At 37.9% G+C, this 19,123-nt stretch overlaps 1 protein-coding gene across 15 annotated transcripts in view; it reads left to right on the top strand.

Annotated features, from left to right (window-relative positions):
- The window catches only part of SPMIP4 (sperm microtubule inner protein 4), a 40,902-nt gene that overhangs the window by 14,703 nt on the left and 7,076 nt on the right, over nucleotides 1-19,123 (top strand). For 7 of the 15 annotated variants that reach the window (XM_086398417.1, XM_086398424.1, XM_086398412.1 and 4 more), the window contains exons 4-7: nucleotides 1,417-1,488; nucleotides 3,580-3,609; nucleotides 10,425-10,606; nucleotides 14,524-14,612. In XM_086398417.1, the coding sequence (XP_086254543.1) occupies nucleotides 1,417-1,488; nucleotides 3,580-3,609; nucleotides 10,425-10,606; nucleotides 14,524-14,612 (373 nt within the window). Of the gene's footprint in view, nucleotides 1-1,416; nucleotides 1,489-3,044; nucleotides 3,127-3,579; nucleotides 3,610-10,424; nucleotides 10,607-14,523; nucleotides 14,613-16,635; nucleotides 17,582-19,123 lie in introns of those variants that run through there. The other 8 variants (XM_086398419.1, XM_086398418.1, XM_086398426.1 and 5 more) reach the window with 5 other exon arrangements.

The raw sequence follows: 19,123 nt of genomic DNA, 5'->3' as shown, positions 1-19,123 counted from the left end.
CAGTATGGATGTATTAAATTATTTAGCCATTCTTGTATTTTCTTTTTCTTCTTTTGTATTAACTAAATGTATGAATATCTTTATACAGGCTTCCTTGAACTCAGTACACAAATGTTTCTCTAGGGAAAATTCTAAGTAGAAGTTATGGATCATAATATATGAATTATTTTTAATTTTATCCCCCAAATGCTTTATATTCCCAGAGTAGTATCTAAAAGTATCCATTTTGCCATATTCTTAGCCAACTGTACTAACATTATCAAACTGTATAATTTTTGCCTATCTAAAGAATAAAAAGTTTATCTTGATTATCAGAATGCATTTCTCTGATTAGACTGAGTACTTTTTTCTTACATTTGTTTTCTTATTTTTGACTATTTATATTTCCTTTCTGTTCTTATTCTTTGCTCATTTTTATTGCTTGTCTTTTAGCTATAGATTCTTACTGGTTCTTGATGTTCTGGATATTAACCCTATATGTATCTATTATAAATATTTTTTCTAATCTTTGTTTTATTTGAGCTTTTTTTGCTGTCTTGTCTTAATTTTTTTATAAATTCTCTGTATCTTTTTTTTTAAATTTTTTCTATTATTTATTTTTGGCTGTGCTGGCTGTGCTGCACAGGCGTTTTTCTAGTTTTGGCAAGTGGGAACTACTTTCTAGCTGTGGTGCATGGGCTTCTCCTTGCGGTGTCTTCTCTTGTTGCAAAGAATTCCATGGACAAAGGAGCCTGGTGTGCTACAGTCCATGGGGTCGCAAAGAGTTGGACACAACTGAGCGACTAACACATACACACTCTTGTTGTGGAACACAGGCTCTAGGGCACGCAGGCTTCCGTAGTTGCAGCATGTGGGCTCAGTAGCTGCGACTCCTAGGCTCCAGAGCACAGGCTCAGTATGTTGGGGTGCATGGGCTTAGTTGCTCTTCAGTATATGGGATCTTCCCAGATCAGGACTCGAACCCATGTCACCTGCATTGACAGACAGATTCTTTACCACTGAGCCACCAGGGAAGTCCTTTTCAAAAATTTTTCATTTGATGTTATCAAATTTCCTTTTGATTTTTGAGTTTTTAAAAATCTTATTTAAAATGTTTTCCCTACCACCAAGAAAAAAACATATTCCTATATTTTTTTTAATATTTTTATGCTTTTCACCAATTCCTTAGGTTTTTAATCCATCTGAAATTATCTCTTTGAATAGTATGAAGTTGAAATCCTTTTTTCCAAATGGCTAGTGAATTTTTCCTGCATTGTTTATTAAAAAATAAGCCTTTTCCCACTGATTTAAAATGCCATCTTTTCATATACTGAATTACCACGTATACATGGTTGTATTCGTCTATTTATCTTTTACTATCTCACCATTACACTGCTATTAAAAAGATGTTCAATTTAATCTGTTCTTTCTTTTCAGAAAGCTTCCTATTGAACAATTTTATTACTTGTCACAGAACAAAAAAAGTGACATCTACGGAAATGATTCTTTGTAAGTTTGAGGTTTCTTTTCCTTATGTGAAATCAAATAACATTTTTAAGTGGAAATGAGTTATATGCAAAATTTTAATAGTCCCCAAATTTTCCTCAAGTCTAAGGAACTTCTAAACAAAAGTCTTCCTTTTTTTAAATAGATCATTGACTATAGAAACCAAGACCAATAGAACAAGAATAAAATAAATAGACTAACACCTACTAATAGTTTGTTGCATTTAAACAACAAAAAAATTGGAAAGATGGAATAGTAAAGTTCAAAAAGATTCATACAGGTCCTCTTGACCCATTTCCCTGTCTTTGACTTTGTTATTCAATCTAATAAAAATCTGTTACATTTTTTAAGAGGGTCATAGAAAAAGCCCCAGTGCCCTCAATAAAAATTTTAATCAGAATTTTATGAAAGTGGTTTGTTATGACAATCTACAAATAACTCTTAATAAAGTTACTCTGTAAGTTTCTCTTTTGGATAAAGAATACTTAATTTACTCTTTGCTTAGAGGAATTATTTTCTAGTATATTATTTTTTGCTCATTGAAGTAGTTTGTTGTAGATATTACAAAGGCTCACTTTGTAATTTTCAGATAAAATACTGACAGCACTGACGTAAAAATGAAAATACTATTAGTTCTGTTTATAGGTGATAAATTAATATAGAGTTCAGCCACAAGAGGGAGCCAAAAAGTTATGAAATTTGTGGTTGCTAGGCCTTTTTCCCTTTGGGATTAATAAACTGAAAAGCAGAGAGTGGCAGTAAAATCATGGATAGGTTCAGTCAAGGAATTCGTGTCTCTGAGCATTTTTTATTTTCATTTTATCCTTTCAAACTTTGAATTTTTAAAAAAGCTTTTTTAAATTTTTATTCTTATTTTTCCATTTTGTTTTTTTAATTGAAATATAGTTCATTTACCATATTGTATTAGTTTCAAGTGTATAGCAAAGTGATTTCAGTTATACACACACACACACACACACACACAGTTTTTTCCATGTTGAATCAAATTAATTTTAGGTAAGTACTTGTCAAAATCAGCTAAATGAGAAAAGCCTTAAATGCTGATTTAATGTTTCATATATAATAGTCAATGTGGTAGCTCTCGATCTCATAGATTATTATATTCATTGCTTTCTATCCCCTACTCAACCAGAAATTTAACTGGAAGGCATGCTTTTTCTTTTTAGTTCCAACAAACTTAGAGTCCAAATAAAGATATAAACCTTTTAAAGTGCATGTGGATTGTGTGTTTACAATACATTATAGACTGATAAAATTATATGGCTTATGTACCACTTTCTAAATAGAAGAACATATAAAAAAGCAAACAGTATATTCAATTTTACTGCCTTTACTATTGATTGATAGCATTCTGTTCATTTTTCATAACTGAACTATTTCAGAAATATTTGTATAGGCTGAAACTAATTGTGAAATCCAATGAAAGTTGATGACAGTCCTTCTCTAGTGTGGACTTTGTCCCTGGGCTGCAGTGTTATTTCTTGGCACATAGAGCTCAGAGCAATTAGTAAATACACAACCTTCTAATAGTGAAGTGATTCAGAAAAGGCATGCCTCTGAGAACTCGTTCAGTTTTGTTCTAGCCTCTCTGCAACTGGGGAACATCTACTCTCGTGAGAGGTGAGCAGTTCTGGGCAAAGGGCAAAGCACACACTGTACTTATATGTTTTCTCCAACCAGGCCACATTCAGGTCACTTTAGGTCATGTAATTGCACCACACGCATGGTGTCAGGCTACCTCTGAGCACTTCGGTGCTCTGCCTATGAGCGTGAAGTCAGTAAGAACTAAAGCTCTATTATCATTAGAATAAATTAGAAATGCAGAACGAGTGGTGAGTGGGGCTGAAGTTAGAATAAGCGTAATGGAAAAAATTGACCAACAGACAACTGAGATATGAGAATATCATATCTGTCTGGTTAATACTCAGTGTTCCGGAAAGTCAGTCAGTATCATAAAGACTCTGTAGTTTGCAAACGGGATACTTCTTTATTCTTAAGCAAGTTGCTAATAGAAATGTGAGCTTTTAAAAGTCCTTAATATAAATTAGGATTTGTTTCCTGTTTTTATTCTAGGCTGCCCAAACCACCTAATTCAACAGTAGGGTAAGTAGACAACTATATTTTCCTTCCCTGTTATAATCAAGAAAAAAATATTGGCCATCTATATGTCTTAGACAGTGTAAGGACAAGTTATACTTTTCATAGTTTTTTTTTTTTTTCTTAATCGGGCAAGAGAAGAGGCTGATACAAGTCTAAAATAACAGCATTACTGATTTCCCCCAATTATATTCCCGACTTATTTTTTAAAGTAAACCTTTAAATTTAGTACTATTTTATATTTACAAAATTATTGGGAAAATAGTACAGAGATTTCCTATTTACCTCAGCGCCAGTTTCCCCTATTATTAACATCTGATATTAGTATGGTACCTTTGTCCTATTAATGAGCCAATAGTGGTGCATTAGTATTATTTAGATTTCCTCAGTTTTCCCCTAATGTCCTTCTGCTATTCCTAGATCCTATCCAGGACACCACAGTACCTTTAGTAGTCATGTCTCCTTAGGCTCCTTTTGGCTTTGACAGTTCCTCAGACTTCCCTTTTTTTTTTTAATTAGCTCAGGGGACTTTCTTAGTGGTCCAGTGGCTAAGACTCGGTGCCCCCAATGCAAAGGGTTCGATCCCTGATCAGGAAAACTAGATCCCATGTGTTGCAACTAAGACCTGCCACAGCCAAATAAATAAAAATAAATACTTTAAATGACTTCAGTAGTTTTGATGATTATCTGTCAGGTATTTTGTAGAATGTCCCCCAATCAGGATTTGTCTGGTGTTTTCCTCATGATTAGATTGCAGTAGTATGTCTTAGGGAGGAGGACCACAGAGGTAAACTGCCGTTTTCATCATATCCTATCCAATGCATAACTTATCACTGTTGATGGTAACCTTGATTACCTAGCTGATATAGTATTTATGAGGTTCCCCTAGTGTGCGGTTAACCTTTTTTTCTCCTTTTCCCATCCTATCCTCTTTAGAAGAAAATCACTATGTACAGCCCACACTTAAAAGTCTGGAATTATACTCCACCTCCTTGAAGGCAGGGTATCTGCATAAATTATTTGGTATTGTTTTGTAAGGGAAATGTGTCTATTCCTCCTCATTTGTTTAATCACTTATTTAACCAGTATAGACTCATGGATTTTATTTTGTACTCGATACTTTAGTAGCAGTACTGTACTACTGTATTTTGTCATTCAAATTGGCCACGAGAGCTCTTTCAGTTGGCTTCTATACCATACTCCTATGGTTGGGGGCACTGTGTATGAGGGTTTTTGGTTTATTTTTCTGTTCTTTTCTTTGTTTTTGAGTAGTTCATCACTTATCACTGTGGGGCTTTTTCTTTTAGCATTTCCTTACTTTCTGGCAGTACAAGATGCTTCTGGAGTACAAGATGCTCCATCCTGTTTATGTCCTGCCCCAGCTCTAGAACCAGCCATTTCTCCAAGGAGCCCAGCTCCTTCCCCTGGAGAATGGTATTAGAATCCACTATCCGAGTGCTCGGTGTCCCTGATGCCGTTAGAGTTCCTATCAATCTTAACTGGAAATGCTAAGCTGGCATTTAAGAATTGCATTCCAGTTAAAGCAAAGATCTGCTCAAAAGGCTATTAAAAGTAAAGTCTAGGTTCTTTGGGGTTTTATTTTTTAAAAAACAACTATATGAAGACCTCTGTTTTGGACTTTTCAAATTCTCTTTGTGGCAACATGAAAAACAAAAAGTAAAGTCCTTTTTTGTTGGTTTTATTTTTTTCCTCAGATGACCTTATAGCCTGTTAAGTTCCAAAGTCTCTTTTCCCTTTGACCTCAACTCCTCAAACATACCCTTGGAAGAGCTGTGTAGTGTTTTGATAAAAATCTTGGTAGACCTGCTCAATAGAGCAGACTGAGTCCAGAGACAGCTCATGCCTCTAACTGAATTATTCAAAGAGAAACTGAATTCCTTTATTTAAATGTGTATGTAGTTAAGCGAGTGTTTTATATTCCGCCTTTTCCTTATTATTTCTTCTCTATTTATGGACACAAAATGAAAAATAATATTTATAAATCATTTAATATAATTATAACAGGAATATAATTATTTTCTACATAGTCTTAGTTTAAAGGAATAAAAATACATTCTGGTCATTGGTACTCAAAACTTGAATGGGTTACAACTTGAAAATTTAGTTGAGGGTATAATTTGCAATTTTTTAACTAACAAAAATAACATATATAACAAGATATTAAACGAAATTCCATAATATACCTCAACTCAAGAAACACAGAGTCCACAGCTTTCAGGTCTTAAAAGTAAAAAACATTTTCCTAAATCATTACCAGATATAACTTAATACTGTTTGCTAGGAATATATATTACTAGAATCTGAAGGGAAAAAAGTTTTGCCTTAATCCTAAGTGATGAAAATTAATGGGGGCCACTCGCTGCCTTCCTAGTCCCACTTTTACCCCTTCTACACAAAGCCAAAATCCAGGCCACACCCAAAACCAGAAGATCCTAAGAACTACAGATACACATTTTGCAATTTTACTTTCTATTAAGAGGATCAATCTCAGAAAGAAAAAGCTTATCGAATTCTTGTGATTCTTTTTTGTGATTTATAGTCTATAGGGATGCAAAGAATTGGATACAACTGAATACACACACACAGCACAACAACAAATTCTTGGCCTTTGGAATTTATTTTCTAAATTAACAAATTAATCTCTGCTTTCTGGTGTCTCTGTGACAAAAACAAGATATAATGAAAAGAAATGTAATGACTTTTGTTCAGGAAGTTCTTACCAATATCAAATTAGTAAGACATGGGGTCGCCTTGCCCTGGCCTTTGACCTGGAGCTAAATACTTATCAGCAGATTATTCTCTCAGAAAGAACGTAGATAAAGCAGTTAGCAGAGGGCCTGGCATGTGTTTTATTATCATTGTAGTTAGCATTTAAAGGCAAAGTTCTCTGAGTGTAATTCCTACTCATGTAGCAGTTTCAATGTCTGAGGATCTTCCAAGATTGCCTACTGGGATATTTTCTAGGAACAGGGAGCAGATAGGACCATTTTTTGAAATATTCATAACCACATTTCCTTAAACCACATCAAGTCCATGGGAAATGGTAACAGAAGTTCCAAAAAAAAAAGAAGTTCCAAATTTAATCCCACTAATTCCACATTCCCACTGGTTCTTACACCTCAGCTCAACCTGGCACATCCTGGAAAGAACCCAGGAGAATCAAAATGAATTTTCTACCCAGAAAAGTTGCATACATTAAAAGTCAATTAGCACTAAGACAATTACTGCATTCAATTTACTCCATTAACCATTCTTCTCAGTATGTTTTATGACTCAGGTCCCCTGGCTATTGGACAATATTAGAAGCCCAGCCTTTCTCATTCATTCCTCACTGTCCCTAGGATCTCTTTGTTTCTCATCCAGGTCCCCTGCTTCCTGAGTGATCTACCTGAAGGTGAATGAGCCAAGCCCTCAAGGCTTTGCATGTGCCTTGAACAAAACCCTCCCTTAGAACCTAGGTTTTACTAGCCTACAGGAAACTCCAGCCTTTCCTGACTCAGGTAGACTGGACACTCTCCATGAGCACAAACATGTTTGTTCCTGCTTTATTTGCTCAAACGTTAAATGCTCACTTATTTTCAAGCATAATGGTAAGAAATTAATTCCTCTTACAAAGGGGACACAGTTCACTATAGAACCATTGAAGCAGACACTGGAAATATTTATCTAGAAGAAATGAAAATCATTGCATAGCATGTAAAATGAAGTACAACCAGTATTGCTACAGTGAAAGACCAGTCACTACTTCAGTGTCTTCATGATTCCCAGGGACATCAGTTAGCTGGAATCCAGGAATGTCCTGATTCTGTGTTCTCATGTCATCATATAGTTGATGACGTTATACCTTGTTCCAAGCTGTCCAGTAGATGATGTGGCACTTATAAACTGGAAAAGTGTTTAGTGGCTAGCAATAAAATAATGCTATACCAAATTCAAAAGTGTGTTCAAATGGGAGAGCCTGCCACAAGGGCAAGAAAACCAGATCACTTTACACAAAAACAAAAATAGATGACTGGCCTCAGAAATGATTTATGCCTGAAGTCCGGGCTTTTTCTCTTACAAATCAATCTTAACTTCTTGTGGTGTCCTTAAGAGACCAGGAACTTGTTAAGAATCTGAAGCTATGAGGTATTTCAGAGAGCCCACCAAGATGCCAGGGCTGCTGAATTCAGTACAGGTTTGCATCAGGTTGATGAGAACAGATGGCCAAACTAACCAAAAATGACTGCTACTGAAAAATGTTCTATGATGCAAAAGCAATGAGACATTTTAAAATGTTTCTTATAGAAATTATTCTCATTCTTTCATAGTCACACCATCCATAGTAACTTGCAAAAGCTATTATATAAATCCTTCCAGTACTTAGATGGAAAATAGTGATAGAAAAATCTCAGTAACAAGACTTTCACATAAACATTTGTGGCATAACCTATACATTTATTTCAGCCTGGTAAATACAGACATCACACAGCTTTCCCATAATTTCTGTGAGTTCTCACTGTGAGCACTAGAAATGCAGTTCAACTTTCAAACCCTTTCCCTAGCTCTTCTCCCATAAAAGCCCAGAGCGCCTGTACTCCTGGAGCGTGTTTTCTATTTAGTTTGCATATGCTCTATTGGAGGTCTGAATTATCTGGTTATATTTGCTGGGAAAAAAACAAACAAATTTATGGTCTCATGGTTCTGAAGACTAGAAATTCGAGATGAAGATTTCAGCCTGTTTTAAAACTGTATTTTCTACTTATATATAACACTTCTTTGTTCCTTGGACTTCCTAATTTTGATTCTCCTCTAATTTAGATAACTCTCACACAGGTTTTTTTAAACCTCTGCTAGTTCTTTTTAAGAACTCTGCTTATTCTTCAAATGAGAAGAAAATTGTATCCCTGTTGTCTTTTTAAATTGTTGGGTTTTTTTTTTCATTCAGTATACTAGCTATTTTTGGCTTTTTGATCTCTAAACAGTACTGTGTACGCTGTGTATATAAACAGGCAGTATATTTTGTTGATTGATTGCTTAAAGAAACAGATGGCCTGGTTGAGTCCAAGATGGTAAGGGATCATTTTGCCCGTTGAAATTGAATGCCTAAAAGGATTCCATAAAATGAAGTACGGGGATTCTCTAAAAATAAGATGCAGAAATGGAAAGCAACTAGAAATTCTTCCTGTAGTGTTCCAAAAACTACAAAATTCATATATCTTCCACTTTCATATTTTTATATCAGTAGCAAAATATATGCACTGATAAAGAATTCACTACGATTTATTTTTTTAATATAAATTTATTTATTTTAATTGGAGGCTAATCCTTTACAACATTGCAGTGGTTTTGCCATACACTGACATGAATCTGCCACAGGTGCACATGTGTTCCCCATCCTGAACCCCCCTCCCACCTCCCTCCCCATCCCTCTGGGTCATCACATCCCTCTGGGTCATCCCAGTGCACCAGCCCTGAGCACCCTATCTCATGCATCGAACCTGGACTGGCGATTTGTTTCACATATGATAATATACATGTTTCAATGCCATTCTCCCAAATCATCCCACCCTCTCCCTCTCCCACAGAGTCCAAAAGACTGTTCTATACATCTGTGTCTCTTTTGCTGTCTCACATACAGGGTTATCATTACCATCTTTCTAAATTCCATATATATGTGTTAGTATACTGTATTGGTGTTTTTCTTTCTGGCTTGCTTCCCTCTGTATAATAGGCTCCAGTTTCATCCATCTCATTAGAACTGATTCAAATGTATTCTTTTTAATGGCTGAGTAACTTCAATACTTTGGCCACCTCATGCGAAGAGTTGACTCATTGGAAAAGACTCTGATGCTGGGAGGGATTGGGGGCAGGAGGAGAAGGGGACAACAGAGGATGAGATTACTGGATGGCATCACCAACTCGATGGACATGAGTATGAGTAAACTCCGGGAGTTGGTGATGGACAGGGAGGCCTGGCGTGCTGCAATTCATGGGGTCACAGAGTCGGACACGACTGAGTGACTGAACTGAACTAAACTGAATGTTTCATTGTGTATATGTACCACAGCTTTCTTGTCCATTTGTCTGCTGATGGACATCTAGGTTGCTTCCATGTTCTGGCTATTATAAACAGTGCTGCAATGAACATTGGGGTACACGTGTCTCTTTCAATTCTGGTTTCCTCAGTGTGTATGCCCAGCAGTGGGATTGCTGGGTTGTATGGCAGTTCTATTTCCAGTTTTTTAAGTATTCTCTACACTGTTCTCCATAGTGGCTGTACTAGTTTGCATTCCCACCAACAGTGTAAGAGGGTTCCCTTTTCTCCACACCCTCTCCAGCATTTATTACTTGTAGACTTTTGGATAACAGCCATCTGACTGGCATGAAATGGTACCTCATAGTGGTTTTGATTTGCATTTCTCTGATAATAAGTGATGTTGAGCATCTTTTCATGTGTTTGTTAGCCATCTGTATGTCTTCTTTGGAGAAATGTCTATTTAGTTCTTTGGCCCATTTTTTGATTGGGTTGTTTATTTTTCTGGAATTGAGCTGCAAGAGTTGCTTGTATATTTTTGAGATTAATTCTTAAAATAATATTTTTTATTCATTTAGCAAAATTAAGAAAATTTCATATGTTTTGTGATATCTATTCCACCAGAATGCTAACTCCATGAGGATAGGGCCTTTGGCTCACTGTCATACACCAGGGATTAGAACAGTACTCGCCACAAGGAGGGAGTCCCAATAAATATTGGATGATTAAGTGTTTTCCATTGCACTTCTTTCTATTCTGTTTTGTTTTCTCAACTAAATCTCAGGGAAATCTGCTCCCCGTATCCAATTGAACACCCCTACCATACACACATCTCCCGTGGAGCCATGTTCCCGACTTTTACATCACCCAAGGATCTCTACACTGGCATTAAAGCCCGAACCCAACAGCCATTCCCTCCCACGGTGCCAACAAAGCCTTATGATACAACAGTTTTGAAGACAAGAGGTAACGTGATTTCAAATCAGAACAGTATTCATTCTTTTTATATTTGAAGTTTATTCAATAATAACATTAAACAAAGGAGCCCATTACAGACTAAATCAAATTCTCTGCAGATGCTCTTTACTTTTCTTTACAGAGCTTCCTATGATATAACCAGAAACCAAATGTAAAATTAGATGCTTGTATTCTACTTGTATTTTCAATGTTTATTTCCTTCCCATTCTCTCTATGGTTTAGCTTTGACAAATTTCATTCTAGCTCAAGTGATCAGCACAAAGGACAACATTTGGCTCAGAGGCTCAGTCTAGACATGCGTGTAGCTGTTGTGATAAAACTGAAAAGATCATCATTAAAGTAAGACTCAGGAAATAATAAGATCAATTTAATCAATTCCTTTGAACACTCTGGAGTGTCTTTTCGCAGATGCAAAGTTTAGGGTCTTCCCAGATATGTTTCACTAAAGAGGATAGTAAGCTCGTACACTAGCCATCAATTCTATCCCATACTAGACACCTCAAAACAGAGAATAAATCTATGGAGAAAGACAAGATACTAGAGGGCCAGTAACTGAAGATGACAAAAGAGGTACATGGCAGACAGAGGTAAATATTTGTTAAATGAACTTTGGTAAGACCCAAGAACTACACTATAATGCAGTTCCTCTACATGAATATTTGGACCCTATATAAGAAGAGAATACTGCCATGATCAATATCAACCTCAGCATCGTATTAGGAGGCAGTAAATTTTGAAAGATATGGTGGAGTGTTTAAGAGCATGGATTAGGGAGTCCAACTGCATGGGTAGCATTCTGGCTCTGCCATTTACTCACCACAGACCATGGCAAAGTTCCTTAACTTCTCTGCCTCCACTTCCCAATCTGTAAAATGGAATATTCATGCCTACTTCATAGATAAAAGAGATTGTGTTAACAGCTACTATTTTTATTACATACTTTGCTATATATAATGATTTTAGTATGTGTATAGCATGCTGAATCATTCCATAAAAGGTAGTGAAAGCTATATCAAATATATATAGATATATATCTATATACATATATATATATACATGTATGTATATATGTATAGGATATCTAAGCAGTTGAAATTTTTATGATCTCATTAGGTAAATTATCAAAGTAAATTAATTTTTTCAATCCCTACATTTCATGCGAAGATGGGCTCAATACAGGACAGAAATGCCATGGACCTAACAGAAGCAGAAGATACTAAGAAGAGGTGGCAAGAATACACAGAAGAACTGTACAAAAAAGATCTTCATGACCCAGATAATCATGATGGTGTGATCATTCACGTAGAGCCAGACATCCTAAAATGTGAAGTCAAGTGGGCCTTAGGAAGCATCACTACAAACAAAGCTAGTGGAGGTGATGGAATTCCAGTTGAGCTATTCCAAATCCTAAATGATGATGCTGTGAAAGTGCCAGCAAATTTGGAAAACTCAGCAGTGGCCACAGGACTGGAAAAGGTCAGTTTTCATTCCAATCCCTAAGAAAGGCAATGCCAAAGAATGCTCAAACTACCGCACAATTGCACTCATCTCACACGCTAGCAAAGTAATGCTCAAAATTCTCCAAGCCAGGCTTCAACAACACGTGGACCATGAACTTCCAGATTCAAGCTGGTTTTAGAAAAGGCAAAGGAACCAGAGATCAAATTGCCAACATCCGCTGGATCATGGAAAAGCAAGAGAGTTCCAGAAAAACATCTCTTTCTGCTTTACTGACTATGCCAAAGCCTTTGACTGTATGGATCACAATAAACTGTGGAAAATTCTGAAAGAGATGGGAATACCAGACCACCTGACCTGCCTCTTGAGAAACCTGTATACAGGTCAGGAAGCAACAGTTAGAACTGGACATGGAACAACAGACTGGTTCCAGATAGGAAAAGGAGTACGTCAAGGCTGTATATTGTCACCATGTTTATTTAACTTATATGCAGAGTACATCATGAGAAACGCTGGGCTGGAAGAAGCACAAGCTGGAATCAAGATTGCTGGGAGAAATATCAATAACCTCAGATATGCAGATGACACCACCTTTATGGCAGAAAGTGAAGAAGAACTAAAGAGCCTCTTGATGAAAGTGAAAGAGGAGAGTGAAAGAGTTGGCTTAAAGCTCAACACTCAGAAAAGTAAGATCATGGCATCTGGTCCCATCACTTCATGACAAATAGATAGAGCAACAGTGGAAACATTAGCTGACTTTATTTTGGGGGGCTCCAAAATCACTGCAGATGGTGACTGCAGCCATGAAATTAAAAGACGCTTACTCCTTGGAAGGAAGGTTATGACTAACCTAGACAGCATATTAAAAAGCAGAGACATTACTTTGCCAACAAAGGTCCATCTAGTCAAGGCTATGGTTTTTCCAGTAGTCACATATGAATGTGAGAGTTGGACTATAAAGAAAGCTGAGCACCAAAGAATTGATGCTTTTGAACTGTGGTGTTGGAGAAGACTCTTGAGAGCCCCTTGGACTGCAAGGAGATCCAGCCAGTCCATCCTAAAGGAGATCAGTCCTGGGTGTTCATCGGAAGGACTGATGTTGAAGCTGAAAATCCAATACTTTGGCCACCTAATGCAAAGAGCTGACTCATTGGAAAAGACCCTGATTCTGGGAGGGATTTAAGGCAGGAGGAGAAGGGGACAACAGAGGATAAGATGGTTGGATGTCATCACCGACTTAATGGACATGAGTTTGGGTAAACTCCAGGAGTTGGTGATGGACAGGGAGACCTGGCATGCTGCGGTTCATGGGGTCACAAAGAGTTGGACACGACTGAGCGACTGAACTGAACTGAAATTAGTTAATTCTGAAATTACATGAAGTGCATACAGTTAGGAAGAAATCACACAAATATGTGTTGAATTTATAAAGACACTTTTCCGTGTAGTTGTAGACCAGGGATTGAAGAAATACGTTACCACGTTAATCTTCTGTCTCAAGCATCTACCTGTCCTTGACCAGTTAGTCATCTTTAGGGGATTTTAAAAGATGAATATATTCTAATAACCCTAATAAATGAAACCTTTCCAGGAACTAGTACTACATTGGGTTTTCTACTCTTCCACTTATTTTAACTCTTCTTTTCTAGAAATAAGTAGAATCTAGGTTAAGAGAAAGGCTCTAGAACCAGATTGCCTAAATTTGAATTCTTGCACTTATTCATTGTGTGACCTTGGGAAAATTGCTTATTTTCCTTGTGCCTCAATTTCCTCATTTGTTAAAGTAGAAATAATAGTACCTCCCTCATAGCACTCAGTACAATACTAGCAGTATAATACTAACATTTTAATAAATGTTCAATAAATGCCAGCCTTTGTTCTTATTACATATAGCGATGGGTATTCAGAGCATGCTTTAATGTGGAGTTTATCATAGGACCAGAGGAAGCCAGGCTGTATTTGGTAAAGCTTCTCCAGCTACCACCAATACCTAAAAAGCTGTATTCTTTAAATGTTCTGTTTAAATACTTCTTTTGGTAAGCACATCCTAACTCCATTTCTTGATATTTAAACAGAGAAAACCTAAAACAGGTGGTAGAGAAATGTATTTGCTGAGCCTTCAGAGACCAAAAAGAGTATCTAGAAAGAGATTTATGATTTACCTAAGAATCCCTTTACCTATGATTTGCTTAAATCACCTTTTTTTAAAAAAACAAGAACGGAGCAGTACTGCTGCCCCCTCAATCTGCTGAAGGCACCAGGCTTAGAGACTCATTCTTGCTCTGTGTGGCCCACATGCTGTTTACTAAGGGCAAGAGTTCAAAAAGAGCTATAACTATAAAGCTCAAATGTGTGCCCGAATTCCTCTCTACCTCCTATTATCTTGTTTGTATTTATGGCACCCAAAATCCTATTAATTAAAAGGCTGCTTTTCTGGAAAATTTCAGGTAACCCTTACAGATATGAACTGCTTGATTTTCCAATGGATTCCAAGAAGAAAGCATTGGTTTGGCCGGGTCAGCGTGTGTATTTTGACGTAAGTATCTTTTTAAAAGTGTGTTTAAAAATTTAAAAGTTTGTTTAAAACAAAGTAAAAGATGCTTTTGCATTCTGTGTTTATAAAAATCCAAAAGATAGATTACTTTTATCTTCTATACAGATAGAAACATTGAGATTTTGGCCATGATTCATATTTATTGTTTGTTTCCTTAACTGATTTTATGTAACATTTCCATATTTACAAAAAGTTCCCCACAAAATGAAGTAAACGAGGACTGTGGATCATTCACTGTCTCTACAACTCTGTTCTTATGATTCATAACATATCAAGTAACTTCGAATATACATAGAGTAAATGGGAGGTTTACAGAAAGATTTGCAATTTAATGTGCCAATTACAGTAGTACCTTTGTGCAGAATCAAAAATAAAATAAAACAGTAGCCACCATATATTAAGAAATTGCTACACCCTAACTTCTTTATATATAGAGTGTCATTTGGCCCTCACAATACACTCAAAAGGTTAGTATGATCACTCCCATTTTATAAATGAGGACACTGAGGCTCAGGGAGTTGGTAGCTATCTCACAATCATAGAACTCAGGCTCATGAGACTCTAGTCTCTGTTCTTAACCTCTCTACCATGACTCCACATAATAAAAAGAGAACACTTTTAAATCCTGAAGGAAAATATATATTTGAAAATAATAATAGCTGACATTCACTGGCCAGTTAGTTTGTGAGAGGCAATACCAAGTGTTTTCCATATATTATGTCCTTGCATCTAATAGTCTGTGAAGGAGGCAAGAAATAATGATGGAAACCTAGAAACATTTGAATTTCTCTGGGAAAGACTACTGTGGCAGGCCAGAGTGTGGTCATTGCAATGTCATACAGTCATCTATGAAGCATCTGTTTGTTTTTTGTAAAGTTATATGTCAGGAAAAATCCTTAAATAATCATCTATCTGACTAGATGACTTTTATTCTTTCAAGCAAAATCTATATCAAAGTAACCTAGAAATATGAGAGGTTCTTCTTTCAATTCCTCTCATTTCTACCTGCTGATTAAAATACTGCTGTAACTCGTGTCACCCCCCTTGGCAATCTTGATTAGCACCCCTTTACCTAAGTGTGAATTCCAGTGCTTTAAATGAGCTACAATGACCCTTTGGTTCTGGCCTTCCCGCCTCTCTTCCTTCTCACAGCCTGGCTCTGTTCGCTGGTCCCTGAGCGGGTTCATGGCCACTTCCTCTTCCTGAAATGCTCTCTTCTCTCATCTCAGACTTGCTCTTTCTTCAAGGCTCAGCTCAACCCTCATTGTTTCTGTTGCATAGCAGAGAGTAAACCAAATTAGGAAAACTGTGTTCTAGTTCCTGCTGTATCTGCCATGTGTCGTCTCATGGGCATGCTCTCTGTTCACCGTCTTGCCGCCTTTGCTTTTCCTCCATTCTGTGCCAGGCAGCCTTCCTCCTACCATGCATCCTCTTATGCCTTCAACTTTCTCTGTTCCAAAGTCCTAACTAGATATCAAAGAAACGTATCTCTGCCACTCTCTTATTTGCTCTCCCTCCTCTATTTATTTCATATGCCAATGACAAAGTTCCTAATCATGGCTTCTTAATGTAAAAACAGTGCTGACACAATGACATGAAATATGATCCAATAAAGATCCAGTGTGTCCCCAATGTTAATGTCTCTCCAAAGAGCAAAGTGGTCTCCATAATAGACCTCTTCTCTCCATTAAACCTTAGTAAGCCCCACCACTCAAGACTAAAACAACACATTATATTTAGTGCTTTGTTTTAACATGTTATGACTGTATTAATTCCTGTTATTTTATGGCAATTTATGGAGTTTTTGGTGCCTAGCCCAGGGCACTTAAAAGCTGGCACATAGTTTTGCTTGTATCAGGTATTCAGTAAATGTTTATTAAATAACTTACAAGTTTCATAGATTTTTATAAGCTCTGCTGGGAATGTAACAACCATTTATATAGCACTCCTCCTCTGAGAATGTATTCCAAATTCTAAACAACTAACAAGGCTATGGTTTTTCCAGAAGTCATGTATGGATGTGAGAGTTGGACTATAAAGAAAGCTGAGTGCTGAGGAATTGATGCTTTTGAAGTGTGGTGTTGGAGAAGACTCTTGAGAGTCCCTTGGACTGCAAGGAGATCCAACCAGTCCATCCTAAAGGAGATCAGTCCTGGGTGTTCATTGGAAGGACTGACGTTGAAGCTGAAACTCCAATACTTTGGCCACCTGATGCGAAGAGCTGACTCATCTGAAAAGACCCTGATGCTGGGAAAGATTGAGAGCAGGAGGAGAAGGGGACGACAGAGGATGAGATGGTTGGATGGCATCACCGACTCAATGGACATGGGTTTGGATAGACTCCGGCAGTTGGTGATGGACAGGGAGGCCTGGCATGCTGCGGTTCATGGGATGGCAAAGAGTCGGACACAACTGAGTGACTGAACTGAACTGAAACAACTAACATACTCCGTTGTACTGAGATGTTAACATCTCAGAAGTTGGAATTCCTTTCTATTCTGTACTTACCTTCCATATTAGATCCTAACTTTCCCCTGTGAATAGTATATTCAACCTAAAGTGAAAATGACAGTCACTCAGTAGCATCCAACTCTGTGACAGCCCACCAGGCTCCTTTGTCCATGGAATTCTCCAGGCAAGAATACTGGTGTGGGTAGCCATTCCCTTCTCCATGGGATCTTCTTGACCCAGGGATTGAACCTGGGTCTACAGGTTGATCTGCCTGCAATGCAGGCAGATTCTTTACCATCTAAGCCACCGGGAAGCCCCCATATTCAACCAATGAAAACCTACTGAGTGAATGATCCCCAGCAATCCCTCTCTCACTGTCCTGGCAGTATTCCATTACCTAACACACTAAAAACTGGCTAACTCTCCACTCTCAAAAGTTTCCTGACCCTTTAAACTCTTCCCAAGATAACTCAGGCTACAATAAAATTTAACATTCCCTATTTTCTTCCTCTGTGCCTGTGATTGCATTTCAGTAGATCCCTGCTGTTAGATAGACCAAATTGTTGTTCTTCAGTCACTAAGTCATGTCCAACTCTTTGCAACCCCATGAACTGTAGCTCCCTATGAACTGAAGACTTCCTTGTCCTTCACTCTCTCCTGGAGCTTGCTCAAACTCATGTCCATTGAGTCGGTGATGCCATCCAACTATCTCATCCTCTGTTGTCCCCTTCTCCTCCTGCCATCAGTCTTTCCCAGCATCAGAGTCTTTTCCAAAGAGTTGGCTCTTCACATCAGGTGGCCAAAGTATTGAAGCTTCAGCTTCAGCATCAGTTCTTCCAGTTAGTATTTGGGGTTGATATCCTTTAGGATTGATTGGTTTGATCTCCTTGCAGTCCAAGGGACTCTCAAGAGTCTTCTCCAGCACCACAGTTCAAAAGCATCAATTCTTTGGGTCAGATTAAAACACAGAATTAATCTTGCCCCTCAGAACAATATTTGAACTTTGAAACTCATGATAAAGAAATAAAGAGGGCTTTATTTAGCCCTGGATAAGCAGGCCACATAATCGTGAAAGGTTTATAGAGCTGGTTATTTAATACTTCTTGAGACAGATTTTTACCAAGTGACTTTTATCATGACTACTTTAGGTATGGAAATGGGGTTCCCTCCAACCTCACAGGGTTGCGGTGAGGAAATGGGGTTCCCTCCAACCTCACAGGGTTGCGGTGAGCAGCAGCCCTTAGGCCCAGGAACTTTAGAATGCCCGTGCTTTATAAGGCCCAGCTCTGGCTAACTGTGCCCCTCCTTGTAGGGCAGAAAGTTTATGAGAACAAGAGAGTGTGTCCATCTGAACCTGTGCTCCCCAGTCTCTTGCCCCAGATTGATGCTGGACTGCACATTCCCTGACAAGTGGCTTTGAACCCAGTTTCAGGGCCTTTATGGGGTCTCTTCCCCAGGTCCATCCTCCCAGGGGTTGACAGTGCTGCCAAGCTAGTATATCCCTCTAGGCCAGATGGGTGGCCAAGAGGTGGCTGTGTGCTGGAAGGGGCGGTAATAGGTATATGGAACTTGAACTTAAGGGATAGGTACCCTCATATAAAAGGCACCATAGTTTGGGATGGAAGTGGGGGTAAGAAGGTGAGGTACGAAAGCAGTCAGGGGCCGGGGCTAGCAGTTGGCTCTTTCTGAACCACCATGTCCCAGTGCAATACTTGGGACAGCCTAAGAAGACTTGGAATAGTCTAAGAAGTCTAAATTTGAACCTGGTCTTCCAGGTTGTTATGAAAGTATCTTATCAAGGTAGGAGAATGAAACATAACTTACTTGCCAGTTTATTTGCTTGATTTACAAATTGAACTATTTAGACTAATGGAATGTGGGCTCTCATTGTACTAAAATCCCAGGACCTGCAAGTGTTAAGGGTGGGCCTGGCTGTAAGGACAAGTTCGAAAGGTTCAAGAATTATTTATTCCATACTTCCCCCGACCACCCCATCTCTGCTCTTGCAGTTCCTTTAGCCTCTCCGTCTCTGCATGCCACTC

This window comes from Bos grunniens, chromosome 4 (assembly GCF_055505025.1).
Source record: "Bos grunniens cultivar Pamir isolate PY7600 chromosome 4, Bosgru_T2T1.0, whole genome shotgun sequence".
Lineage (NCBI taxonomy): Eukaryota > Metazoa > Chordata > Mammalia > Artiodactyla > Bovidae > Bos > Bos grunniens.
This window is presented reverse-complemented; position numbering and strand designations above follow the sequence as displayed.